We start from the raw sequence: 13,973 nt of genomic DNA, 5'->3' as shown, positions 1-13,973 counted from the left end.
AGCTTCCTTCAAATAAGCATAAAGCTAATGGCTCTAAAGCTCTTGATCTGTGGACAAGAGAACCATCACATTTGGTATCTGGAAGGAGAGATCTTATATAGAGCTAGCCCAAACCATTCTTCTGATTGATAAATTATTAGAAGTCTACCTTAATTCTAGGAAACAAAAAGGAGTGGGAGTGTTAAATTACACCCTTGTCTCTGAAGATGGGGGCTTAGTAGTAGGCAAAAGGCAACAAGCTGCCGTCTGGTGATTGAGAGGAAAATAGTCCATTTCTTTTTTCTTTTTATTTTTCGTTTTGAGATGGAGTTTTGCTCTTGTTGCCCAGGCTGGAGTGCAATGGCGCGATCTCGGCTCACTGGAACCTCTGCCTCCCGGGTTCAAGAGATTCTTCCACCTCAGCCTCCTGAGTAGTTGGGATTACAGGCATGTGCCACCATGCCTAATTTTGTATTTTTAATAGAGATGGGCTTTCTCCATGTTGGTCAGGCTGGTTTCGATCTCCTGACTTCAGGTGATCTGCCTGCCTCAGCCTCCCAAAGTGCTGGGATTACAGGCATGAGCCACTGCGCCTGGCCAATTTCTTTTTTATGAATGAATAAATTGAGGTCTAGGAATGTAAGTACAAGGTCATGCTGTTACTGAGTGGCCAGTATGCTTTTTGAGTTAGGTCTTCTCCCTTCTGCACGGCACATTCCACCTCTATAGTTGTTCTTACCTCTGCAAATAGAACTAGTAAAATGATTAACACCACCTTTGGTGAGGTACCAGTGAGGTGTCTAGTTTTTATAAACATTATAAGCCAAAGTTTGGACATATGGTATTACAGTAGATTATATATATATATATATATATATATATTAGCTTCCTTAGCTAGTGCCCGTTCCCTTGTCTTAATTGAATGATTCATCCAAGTTGAAAAATGTCTTAGGATAATTTCTTCTATTTCATAATCTTTGCAAGTGTGGATATTGCTTATCTAGGGATTCTACAAATATTTTAAGTTATTTTTTGTTGAAATAGCAGCACCCCACTTATGAAGGCAGTGAGGAACTCTGAGAAGTCAAGAGACTTGAAATGCTTTATTGCCCATGTTACTAGTAACTAGTTGTGTGGCTTTGGGCCAGTAACTTATCTGTATTTTAGTTAATAAAATACAGGATTTGACTACAAATTATAGTCATTAGATGATTCAATATTTGATAAATATCTTACGATCCAATAAATAATTGCTTAGTCTTTTAATTTCTGGTTGTCTTACATAAATGCGGTGTTTTAGAGACCCTGAAATATTTTAAAATTTAGACAAATCTGCCTTATTTCTTTATGTGCAAAGTGTTCCCCAGACTTACTGAACTAAAATCTCTGGAATATTTTATTAAAATACTTCACCAGTGATCCTGTTATACACCAGAGGTTAAGAACCATTGGCTTAGAGTCTGCCTGAGAGACTGAAGATCTGGGTGAAGTTGGGAACCTTAAAACAACCTTTCATGTTGTCCTGTGGAAACAGTAAAGTGAAGAGAGTATGGGCTAGTTTATAAAAGATAACTTAACTGATAGTATAGCTGAAATAGTACTGTCAGCATTAGCAGGCAGTTTGTTTCATTTATCTCTTTTTAAAGGCTTAAGTCAAATATTAGAATTATGTTATTTTTGTATTAGGCCAACATAGTTTATAATATAAATTTATTATCTCTTTTGAGTATACCTTTTAGTTTTTAAATGTTTGATAGCTCTTCAGTAAAACCGTTTTGTTATTTAAACAGGCAAATTCATCTAACATACTCTCAGAGTTAGATGAAGAATTTGATAGTTTATACTCTATACTGGATGAAGTGAAAGAAGGTATGATTAACAGTATCAAACAGGAACAAACTCGTAAATCCCAAGAGTTACAGGTGAGATCATACAGTTATTCAAATATGAATAATAACTTTAGTCTATTTAATGCTCAATTTATGGTAAGCAAAAATTAGTGAATTTCTGAGTTTGACTATACCCTTACCTTGTAGAAGAATGGCTTTTTGTTTTGGCCGTAAGTGTTCTGAAATTGTGGTTAAAAAACATTTATTCTCTTAACCTTTTTTTTTTTGAGACGGAGTCTCCCTCTGTCACCCAGGCTGGAGTAATCTTGGCTCACTGCAACCTCCACCTCCCGGGTTCAAGCGATTCTCCTGCCTCAGCCTCCCGAGTAGCTAGGATTATAGGTGCCCACCACTACACCCGGCCAATTTTTGTATTTTCAATACAGATGGGGTTTCACCACGTTAACCAAGCTGGCCTCAAACCCCTGACCTCAGGTGATCCACCTGTCTTGGCCTCCCAAAGTTCTGGGATTATAGGCATGAGACACCATGCCTGGCCAATTATCTTAACCATTTTAAAGTGTACAGTATACAGTTTGATAGTGTTAAATATTATTAACATTGTTGTATAACAGATCTTCAGAATTTTTTCATCTTGTGCAAGTGAAACTTTACATTCCTTGATAAACAACTCATTTCTCTTTCCTACGAGCCCCTGGCAGTCATCATATTATTTTCTGTTTCCATGATTTTGAATGTCTACATGTCTCATATAAGTGGAATCATATAGCATTTGTCCTTTTGTGACTTATTTGGTTTAATAATCTTCCACTTATGTATATACCACATTTTCTTCATTCATTTGTATGTCTCTGGACATTTGGGCAGCTTACACCTTTTAGCTGTGAATAATTCTGCAATGAACATGGGAGTTTATCTCTTTAAGATCCTGTTTTCAATTCTGTTGAATACATATACTTAGAAGTAGGATTGCTGAATCATGTGGTAATTATCTTTTTAGTTTTCTGAGGACCCTCTAAACAATGTTTTCCATAGTAGTTGCACTATTTTACATTTCTACCAAGCCCAAGGCTTCCAATTTCTCCACATCCTCACCAATGCTTTTTATTTTCTGGTTTTTTTTTTTTTTGAATAAGTATTTTGTTTTTTTTTTTTTGAATAATGGCCATCATAATGGGTATGACATGATATTTCATTATGGTTTTGATTTGCATTTCTCTAGTGATTAGTGATGTTGAGCATCCATCTTTTCATGTATTTTTTGGCCATTAATGTACTTCCTTTTTTTTGAGATGGAGTCTTGCTCTGTCACCCAGGCTCGAGTGCAGTAGTGCCTCTGGGTTCAAGTGATTCTCCTGCCTCAGCCTCCTGGGAAGCTGGGATTACAGGTGTCTGCCACCATGCCTGACTAATTTTTTGTATTTTTAATAGAAACAGGATTTCATTGTGTTAGCCAGGATGGTCTCATTCTTTTGACCTTGTGATCTGCCCATCTTGGCCTCCCAAACTGTTGGGATTACAGGCATGAGCCACTGTGTCTGGCCTACTGATTAGTGTATTTTCTTTAGAGAAATGTCTTATTTAGGTTCTTTGGCCATCTTTTAATTGGGTTACTTGTGGGGTTTTTGGTGGTGGTTAAGTTGTAGGAGTTTTCTATTCATTCTGTATATTAACTCCCTATCAGGTATATGATTTGAAGTTTATTGAGATAATAAAAGAACAGAACTCCCTAAGAGTCTTACTATTTTGAAGCAGAGTCAGGGCTGAAGGAGGAGAGCTCCAATAACATTAATGTTATGGCATGTGGGTTTTGATCTTGTAGGATAGTTTTCCTTTTTAATTTAAGGTACTTAAATTTTCAGAATTAGATAATCTTCACCCATTGTGGATTTTGGGCTTAAAATATGTCTTCAGACTTCTAGAACAAGTGATTTTTTTTTTTTTTGGAGAACTTATTTTTTGACAGCCTTATACAGAGCTGCATATATGTGTGCACAAGTAAAATATACAGTGCTCTTCTTAGACTGGGCTGAATTTATTGCTCTTGTAAACTGATGAATTCATATTTTTACTTTTGACTAAATTCCCAACAGTACATCATTGGGTCTTATAAATTTGTCTAAACTTTTTGTCATGAAGCCTCAAGTAAACTCTGTCCACTTTGGGTTTTGTGAATCTTAATTACAATAATGAACACAGTGATTTTTTTTTTTTCAGCTGATCTGATCTGTTTCATGGAAATCTGTTAAAATTATATTTGGGCTCTTTTTAAATGGGACGACTTTACTCTGATTTTTTGATCAAGTATTCTAACAAATTCATTATTAGCTATTGATTATCAGTTGGGAATTTAAAATGTTGCAGAAAATGGAAGAAAATTTAAATTCTGTTCGGAAGTGGTGATAGCAAAGGTGTTAGCACGATCTTCTATTACTTTATCACCATTTCAACTCTACGTTTTTTCGTTATTCCATTCAGCTTTTATCTTATATTTTATTATCCTGTGTAATTCTTAATATTTATGTCTTCTCAATACCACAGAAATATTGGTAATTTTTTTTACAGGGATAGGGATCTAGGGGAGATCAAGGTATACTAAAGGGACAGTAGTTATAAAAATAAGACTGAGTTATTGAAACATAAACTTGGGGAACAAAACTGTTCATTCTTGAACTTGTTACTGTGTTATGATTCAAATGAAAAGCTATGATGATATCAGCCTAATGGAAATTGAACCATAAAGTTTTCTTGGGATAGCTTAAAAAACAAATATGAAAAAGAGTCAGACTTGGCTACTGAGGCCATTTCCATCTTTAGTTGAAGGCTGTAGAGAATCTGTTCTTTTTTTGGGGTTTACAAAATTATTCATAATATCTCTGAATAACTGGTAAGTTAATGCTCTTAAATTGCATTCCTCTGTAACCTGCCCCTGTTTTTGCTTTTCCTCTTGACCTCAAAGCAAATCCATAGCATTTCTTAGAATAAAATATTTTATCCAAAACTTTGACCTCAGTCTGGACTTTTACTTTTAATAATTCCTTGAGGCATATTTCCAGTTCTCATTTTTTTTACTTTAATGCTACATTGACTTTGTCTGCCCCATTGATCCTACCATTTTGTTCTCAATGATTTTGCTTAAACCTTTTTAATAAAGCTAATCTCCAAATGGGATATTCCAAATGGCTGTTGGTTAATTCTTGCTTGGGACTCATGAGATTTATTGCCCCATAAGAGGGGCACTATTTTTACAAAATTGTGATTAGGTTTTTAAACTAACACATGAAACCCTATTTTAACCCAAAACGTGACTGAACTATTCTACTTTTCCAAAGTCAAATAGTAGAACACATCAGAAACCAGTAAAATCAGCCATGATTTATCTTTAGTCCTAATCCTGAGGGAAAAATAAATAGATTTGAATCTCAGATTTGATGTTAATAAATATTCTGAAGAAAGATCTTTGGTACATTTAAAAGCTTAGAAATAGGATCTATTTATTTGTTTGAAGGTAAACTAACAATCTTTTCAAGTTACACGTAGAGACAACTGAATAAGAAAGATTGTATTAGGTAGAATTAATATGTGAGCAATAAAGACAGAGCACATCACTATAACAACTGCCATCTTTTGAATTTCTTTGGAATTTTCTTTTGAATTCTAGGAACTTGTGTTAGTAGTTCCTATGCTATCCAGTCTTAGAAACTGTAAATTAGCATTTATAGTAGTATGCATTACTTGTGTAGTTTGATGAATGAAGTACTAAGATGGTGCTCAACTGAATGTACCTGTAATTTCATTTACAAATTGCAACTTAAGTAGTTAACTACCACCAAGAATTTTAGTCTTCATTACAGAGGATGTTGTCTGTAGATAGATTATTTTGATATTTTGATTTAAATTGAAGTTATTTTCCTGACTATACTATTTGAGAAGAGTGCTTAATTTGGCTTTAGTTATTTATAATTACTTTATTTTCTTTTTTGTTTTAAATGATGAGTATATCTTTACCCGTATTGCAGTTAAGCTGTTTTTGCTAAATCATGAAAGAGGTACAAAGTATTAAGATAATTAAAATTTGTTATTTATATGTATATATAAACAAATATAAAACAAATATAACAAGTTTTATATGTATAAAACTTGTCTTCATTATCTTGCTACAATAGCTCACTGAACTATTTTTGCTGTATTATTGCTATTGAAATTATTTGTAAGTTCATTATAACAATATATATTTAAGATTCTGATGACAATAGGAAATTTCATTTTAATGATTTAGTGGTTTTTTTTCCCCCAGAGTCAGATTAGTCAATGTAATAATGCCCTGGAGAACTCTGAAGAACTACTGGAATTTGCAACAAGGTCGTTAGATATAAAGGAACCTGAAGAATTTTCAAAGGTATGCAAAAATTGCATTAATACACTTAACAAGGAAAGTTGTATTTTTAAAAAGATGTTTTTGTTTTTCTTTGGTTTTGGATTTCTTTACTCATTTCTTATACTAATAAAAGCTTGGGGTTTCTTGATAAGTAAAATGCTAGCTGTTTATTTATTCTAAAGCAAACACTTAAAAGTATGTGTCTTTGGGGTCATCGACAAACATGTTTAAAAATTGTTTTTGTGTTCCTTCTATGAACTGATTGGGAAAGCATCCTTAACTTTATACATATGAGCACTGTAACTGTGTAACTTCTTATTGCAGAGAAATGCCCCCACTACTTAATTTGAGTGAGTGTTTTATTAAAACATGAAATGTATATCCTTACTTAAGGGATATGCCTAGTATAAAAATGTAAAGAGTTAAGCAAGAAGCCTACTAATGTTTTAACTTAGATCCTGGTGTTTAAGTGATTGCAAATTCCAAATTCTAATGCTGCTTTTAAGTAGGGTCATTTAAAATGATTACCATTTTGTCAAATCAAAATTCAGAAATGGAGAATATATTTTAAAATGATGTGAAAAAAGATGGGAAATTAAGCTATATAATTAGCAAAATATTACTCCATAGTTATCAAGATAAGATTTGACTTTGATGTTATTTACTTCATCCTTGTGGAGTGTGTAGTGAGCTGCATTGGTGTTAGAAAGGTAGCTTTATAATTGATTTATGCCTAGTGATTGTTTTCATTTTATGATTTTCTGTAAACTTGAGGGTAGAAAAAACTTTCTTGAGAAAGTAACATTTACCGCCTTACATCTTTGAATATTAAAATTGAACTTCAACATTGATTATTTCTTCTAAACTAATGAATCAAAACAAAAATTCTTTTGCTGTAAGCCAGTACATGAATCAATTCTTTACATTTGGAGGTGAGTTGTAATGAAGCTTACTTATGCACATAGTTGGACTTATTATATAAAGGGATTATGAGAAAAATGTACCATACTTAAAAGTACCTTAAAAGTATGATATGTTGGCCAAGTGAGGTGTGGTGACTCATGCCTGTAATCCCAGCACTATGGGAAACCAAGGTGGGTGGATTGCTTCAGCACAGAAGTTTAAGACCAGCCTGGGCAACATGGCGAGACCCTGTCTTTACAAAATATACAAAAAAATTAGCTGGGCATGGTGGTATGCACCTGTATTCCCAGCTACTTGGAGGCTGAGCTGGGAGGATTGCCTGAGCCTAGGAAGTCTGTTTCCTATTTGTCAGCAAATTCTCCTTTTAGTGTAGTCCGGCAGTTGTTAATGACAGGCATAGTCATAGCAGCAAGAATTACCAACTGACAGCCTGAGAGTGAGGAAGAAGACAAGAAAACTATAAAATATGGACACTAATACTCAAAAATGCCTTGAATCCAGTTGATTTAAGGAGGGACTGATACTTGGAAAAACTGTGATAAAAGTTTATTTCTCCCACGTTTCTCTTTTTATTGACATTTTCAGAGTTCTTCTCTCTTCTTTCTCCCAAATGCTACTCTTTTTCTCTTTCACTGTCCTTTGTTATTTCCAGCTTTGTTTCTGTTATAATTTGTCCTGACAGATTATAAATTAGAAAGGTTCTGATAAAATAAGTCACATTGTGGTTTAATAGGCTACTTTGCTTATTCTTACTATTTTGGTCTTGTCTTGCAGCAGTTTATAGTACTAGTTAGTAGCTTAAACCATTTGGAGATGTGGTGAAATGAATTACAACCATGGGTCGCTTAACGATGAGGATGTGTTCTAAGAAATGTGTCTCGTTAGGCAGTTTCATCATTGTGGGAAATGCTAGAGTGTAATGGCACAAATCTAGATAGTATAGCCTACTACCTACCTCGGCTGTATGGTATAGGCTGTTGCTTTTGTGCTACAAACCTGTGTAGCATGTCACTGTACTGAATACTGTAGGCAATTGCAATATAGTGGCAAGTATTTGTGTATCTCAACATACAAAGGGTATAGTAAAAATACAGTATTATAATTTTATGGGACCACCATTGTATATGCAGTCCATTATTGACTGAAACATAGTTATGTGGCAATTACTGTATCTTTCAGTGTTTCCTAGCCAGAAATCTGGGTTTATCATTCTGGAAAAATGCTTAACTGAGAGCTGCTTGCAGTTATTTTCTTCATATATTCAAATACTATCCAGATAATGATTTGATTCCATGTCAAAAACTAAGTTAACTTTCCTAGCCAGCTATGGACTACAGGCCTGCCACAGACAGCTAGTTGCTGACTGAACAGGTAGAGATGACTTTGGAGATTGTCAGTCTAGCAGTATATTGTTAGATGTCTGGAAAAAGAAATTCCTTTAAAGTATACTGTTTGTGAATATCCCATATTAAAGTGCTTAAATGAGATTAATATGAATGGCTTATGGGGACAAAAAGAATAGCATAGACTAAAATTGAGGCAGTGTGTCTTTTCATACTTCATTATCTTCAAAAAGTATTTTAAGTTCTAATATTTAAATTACCACATTGCAGTATCACATATGAGAACTGAAAGTGAAGCTATGCTGTATACCAGCCTTTTACTTTCTGAAAGTAAACAAATAAAAATAGCACGAATGCAAAAAGATTTTAGAACATACCTTCACTAATTTTTTTAACTGCTAGAAGTTTGGTTGTTAGTAAATTGATACAGAAGGATCACCAGCAAATTGGATCCACATCAATCATAGCTTTATTCCTGGACTTACAGATTGGCAACATCCCACCAAATGTGGGCTCTCTGCTAATAGCTGGCCTGTAGAACACTGCTTGGGTCCTTTTCCAGAGTTAATATTTCTATTCCCACCCTGACTTTAGACCTTGAATGCTCTCTATATAAAGAGCTGGGTCAGTGGGGCAATTTCCAAGTCAGTATAACTAACTTGCCATCACAATCTTGCCACACATACTCCAGTTGTCAGACTAGAAGGGAGAAAATGGTTTCCTACCCATGGGGTCCCTAAAATAGAGGAGTAAAAAGTACAGAGTTAGGTGAAAGGGGAACAGTGTCTTCTGCATTTGATCACAGATGAAGATGGAGAATGGGTTTAGCGTATTTCCCACATCTCACTCACAATGGATGATTCACCTGTAGAATATTGTCCAATGAGTGTTAGGCTCTGACCACTGGCAGGAGTAAGAGGGGGAGTAGGTAGAAGCTATCTCAGTACTTTCAAATGAGCAGAAGTACTGCCAGTATCTCCCTCTGTAGGCTGAAGTGTAGAATATTAGGAGACAGGAGAGGGCCTTCAACAAAAGTGTGAATGTTTCAGTTTTGAGGGCAATATAAAAAAACAGATCTAAATATTTGTTAAGCTTAGGTCAAACTGTAATTTTCACCTTAATTTCATTTCTGGGTGTTTATGTCTTACAGAAATGCAATATCCTGTTGCACAAATGTGCCTAATCATAAAACAGTTGCCTGCAGTGCCTGCAGTGCTGTATTTCAAAGTATATTTTAAGCTATTTACTGTGGCTTTTGTGATAGATTCTTTCAAATGATCATGCTTTTTGAAAAATAGTTCCTTTTATAAACAGATAAATATATGTCTACCAGATACAAAACTTCCAATGTATGTACAATCTGTTTTTTTTTTCCAAAGATGTATATTTTTTTTGCCTAAAAAAAAAAAAAATAGTGTTTTGAGGATATCTCTTTTTCCCTCTCCCTTTCTATAAAAAGAGAAATGATATTAAAGAAGAAAGATAGAAACAATAAAATACTTTATCTTCAAAGTGTTTGATAAATTCACAGAAGAAAATAGATTCTATATTCGCCCATTACAGATTAAGAACAAGAGAGATTGAGAAAAGATCTGTTTAACTCATTTCTCTATTATTGGGAAAATATCTGGTTTAACTTCTTTAAATTTAATTGGCAGTTATGAAGATTGGTTTGTGATTACTTCTACATTATGCTTGTATTACAGTTTCTCTGCATTCATATCAGAGATGGTGCCTACCTTTCTCCCTCTCTCTCTTCCCTCGTTCCCTCTCTCCGTCTCTAAGTTAATTGTTTTTAAACTAAATCTTAGAATTCCATTTCTTTAATCAGTCATAGAAATGTGTCACCAGAGACCAAACTTCCTTAAATAGAATTGTAATGCTGAATTTTGTCAAACATCTGTCTAATTAGTACCAACCGATTCTGAGATTTACCACTGCTTTGTTGCCAAGACATTTATTTGAGCCTACATAATTCCACATAGTGAGTTATGAAGAAGCTGCAATGAATGTTCAGATTTATTTTTAGGTTATGGTACTATGTGTTATTGAAAAGCTTCCATGAAGCTTAGTCATATTGCTTTACTCAACATCACTCTTTAGATCTTCTATTGAAATCCTTTTTGCCAAGTTTGTAATTGAAAAAATTCACCATTCCTGAAGTAGAAACTTAGAGGAATCAAGCTGTATAGTATTGTGTATCTTTTGGATACCTTTCTGTTTTGAGAAAAAAATTCTAGAAAAAAATTATTTTCCAATTTAAGAGATTTATTGAAATTGGGACCTTTCAGAGAAATAGCTTCAGAATGTGAAACTCCGCCTTCTAATCATTGCTTAGAATAACTTTTTAAACCTCTCTTGCATTCATGCAATATATATAGTAAAATTTGAGCCTAAGTGAAAGTGGAGCCATGAGAGTTTTCAGTTTTACCGGCTGGGTGTATTCTATATAAATGCATGGACAACAGTTTTTCCTAGATTACCTGGCTTTTCATTTATTCCCTTCCTGTTTTTTCACAAACAGCATGGTACGTGAAGTGATACCATGGAAGCTTTGCATACACGCATATGTGCACACACACACACTAAAAAAATTTCACCTTATTAAATTCAGTAACACTTGACACAAGATTGAATCATCGTGGTCAATTTAAAAAACAGTAATGATCTTTATATCATTGGGTTATGTGAGGGTGATTGATAATATTCCTTTAACCAAGTTCAAAACCAATTAGGAAATAAGATAAAACAAAACTGATAAGAGGCCAAATAATGATAAAAGGATATTGGGAAATATGGCTGTTATTGGGCAAGTTTCCTATAATAAATTCCTAGAATTAGACAAATTCACCCAGCTATAATCAGCAGGGGCTACCTCAGGTGATGGGCAGGGGAAGCATCTTTCAGTGAAAGTTATGGCACAGAGGGAAAGAACAGAATATATGTGAAACTACTTTAGTGGGCAAGCAAGCTGCCAGAAAAAGCAGAAGGTTCTGAGCTACTAATTTCTAGTTTCTCCTTTGAAACCCATTATCAGATAAGTCATACTATTTTCCTAGGAGAAATAAGAGAATGGAGAGGCAAAGAGCGATCCTAGTAGTACTTGTTTCATATCAGGTACAGAGAGGAGTCCTCTATTCCCCTCCCCTAACACTTACATTAAAATCTTTATTTTGTAATTCTAGCTTTAATGACAGTAATTAAAAAAATCAGTATAATTAACTTTTTAAGAATTTTCCTATCTCTGGTACTAAAGTAGTTTCATGACTTAAGATACATACAGATACCACAGAATTTTGCTTGTTTGGTGTAGAATGTGGGCCTTGGAATGATTTTCCGAAACATTAAGGAACAAAATTCCGTAGTAAAGAAATAGAATGATTAGTATGCAAGGTCTCAACTGATTAATAGTAGTGCTGAAACTGTATAATATGCAGATCTCTTAAATCTCAGTTCTGTGTTTTTGAGTAGAAAGGGTACTCAGACCAGAATATTTTAGGGCAGATATAAAAATGACCAATAACGAATAGGAACAATGTTAGAACTGAAGAAGAGAGGCAACAGAAGCATTGCTACATATATCTAATTAACATTCAAATAAATTTAATAATTATTAAGTGTTACTCTGTCCTAAGCATTTTGCTAGGCACTGGGAATGCAGTGTTGATCAAAACAGCCTGATCTGTGTCCGATATATTGTTAACTATACTGGTTACTGTGGGAAGAAAAGCTTTTGTTGGATATATTGTATGTAAATGTAAAAGGGACAAAAAAATGCTTGTTTTTTTATTATTTTGTATGACCATGCAACACCAAGTAAATAGCTGAGTTCCCTTTCTAAACTTTTGCTTGCATTAAAAAAAGATGAAAGACAGACCTTATGTATAGGTTTAAGTTGGTAGCATCTATGAGATCATCATGGAGAAAGACCCCATTGCTAGAAGTATTTCTCTGGTCTCTTTGTGTCTGGATTTCTGCCATTACAACTTTCTTTGGAGTAAAGGTTTGTAGAATTGCAGCCTAGTTGTATTTGTTAGCAGGCAAGCTCTCAGAATTCCTTGCCCTATAGAGGCATATAGAGAAAACTTGCAACAACCGTTATGAAGTAGTGAAAGAGATCTCTGAAGAAAAATTAGAGAGTAAATTTGACATGTACAAGAAAACCATGAAGGAAGCTGTCCCATGAAGGAGGTTGGTTGCTCTAGTTGACAAGTTATCAGACTGAATGAAAGTGGAGGTGTGTTTTGATAATCTTAAGGTAAGAAAAAAACATTTATAGTCACTGGGAATTTGAAGTATTAAATTTTCCTCCGAAAAGGTGATCTATGTGGGATCTGGATTTTCTACTATAGTTGTAACATCACATGATGAAAGCTTATGTGAACTATACACATACATTTCCTATAGTTTATGTTTTGGTGAATATGAACTAATCTATTGCAGGGTTTATATCCTAACTTTTCTTGCATGTCACTGCCATTGAAACTTGCATGAAAAGCACTAACTGCCTTCTTTCTCTTCTCCCTGATTGGCTCCAAGGCTGCCAGACAGATCAAGGATAGGTATGGTATAAAACACATTTTTATATAAGTATCAATATTGAAGTCAGAAATGAAATTCAGAAATAACTTTTTAGTAGAATTGTGTTAGTTAAGATAAAAATACCCAATGACCAAGTACAAAATAAAATATTCTTTCTATATTTTCTTGGAATAACCATTGTATCAATAAGATTTTTTAAAAGCATAGTTGTGGATAATTATGTGCTTCAGAAGAATTTCATTTCTGGTGTAATAATGTAGTTAGTTTTAGTTTTAGAACAGCTCTTAATTAGCTGTACTAATGGAGAGGGGACTATTTTGAATAGCTCAAAAATGTATATTCCTGGAATGTGTTTTTTGTTGTTAAATTTAAATATAAGTGGGTCTTATTTTCTGTGAACTCACTGATTTTAAGTAGTCCTCAAGAGCTAAAGCTCTCCTACTTCATTGCCCTCCTGTTTAACACCTTTGTATTCTCATTCCTCCTATTCCTGGTGCCATCTCTTTCTATTTCTAATGCCACCACTATCTAGTTAATAATCTATGGGAAGAGAAAATTAAAGAAAATTATTAAAGGTTTTGGCTTAAAAGGTCTTTCTCATTGGTAGAGCCAGGCTTGAGAAAAGGTATTTAGTACTTGTTATAACAAACATAGAGACCTAAAGGAGTTGCTGGCAACATTTGGATTGCATTAACACAGAAGGAACAGTTTGGATCTGCCTGTCTAGTCACTGAGCATTGTCTGTATTGATATTGTAACAAGACTTTTTCTTCTGAGAATTGTGAGATTCTCTGAAAGGCACAGCTCTGTAAAGTACCATTCCAAATCCTAGGTTAAATTATTCTTCATCAGATAATTCATAAAAATTTTCATTGTAGATAATGTGAAAAACAGTGCCTCTTTTGTTAATCTTGGCTGAAAATTTTAATTCTGTGTTTCTCTCTCTTTTTTTCTTTT

The 13,973-nt window shown here is 34.1% G+C and overlaps 1 protein-coding gene across 13 annotated transcripts in view; it reads left to right on the top strand.

Moving 5' to 3' along the window:
• Window positions 1–13,973, top strand: part of FSD1L (fibronectin type III and SPRY domain containing 1 like) — an 87,111-nt gene that overhangs the window by 20,595 nt on the left and 52,543 nt on the right. For 11 of the 13 annotated variants that reach the window (XR_005200116.1, XM_017527743.2, XM_037738223.1 and 8 more), the window contains 3 exons: window positions 1,770–1,901; window positions 6,127–6,228; window positions 13,014–13,036. Coding sequence is in view for 12 of the 13 variants with exons in the window: in XM_017527743.2 (XP_017383232.1) it covers window positions 1,770–1,901; window positions 6,127–6,228; window positions 13,014–13,036 (257 nt within the window). In the remaining variant the exon portion in view is untranslated. The remainder of the gene's footprint in view (window positions 1–1,769; window positions 1,902–6,126; window positions 6,229–13,013; window positions 13,037–13,973) is intronic. The other 2 variants (XM_017527745.2, XM_017527744.2) reach the window with 1 other exon arrangement.

The sequence above is a fragment of the Cebus imitator genome, unplaced genomic scaffold, assembly GCF_001604975.1.
Source record: "Cebus imitator isolate Cc_AM_T3 unplaced genomic scaffold, Cebus_imitator-1.0 Scaffold51, whole genome shotgun sequence".
Classification (NCBI taxonomy): domain Eukaryota; kingdom Metazoa; phylum Chordata; class Mammalia; order Primates; family Cebidae; genus Cebus; species Cebus imitator.
Note: the sequence above shows the minus strand (reverse complement) of the source record. Positions and strands in the feature narration are given on the sequence as shown.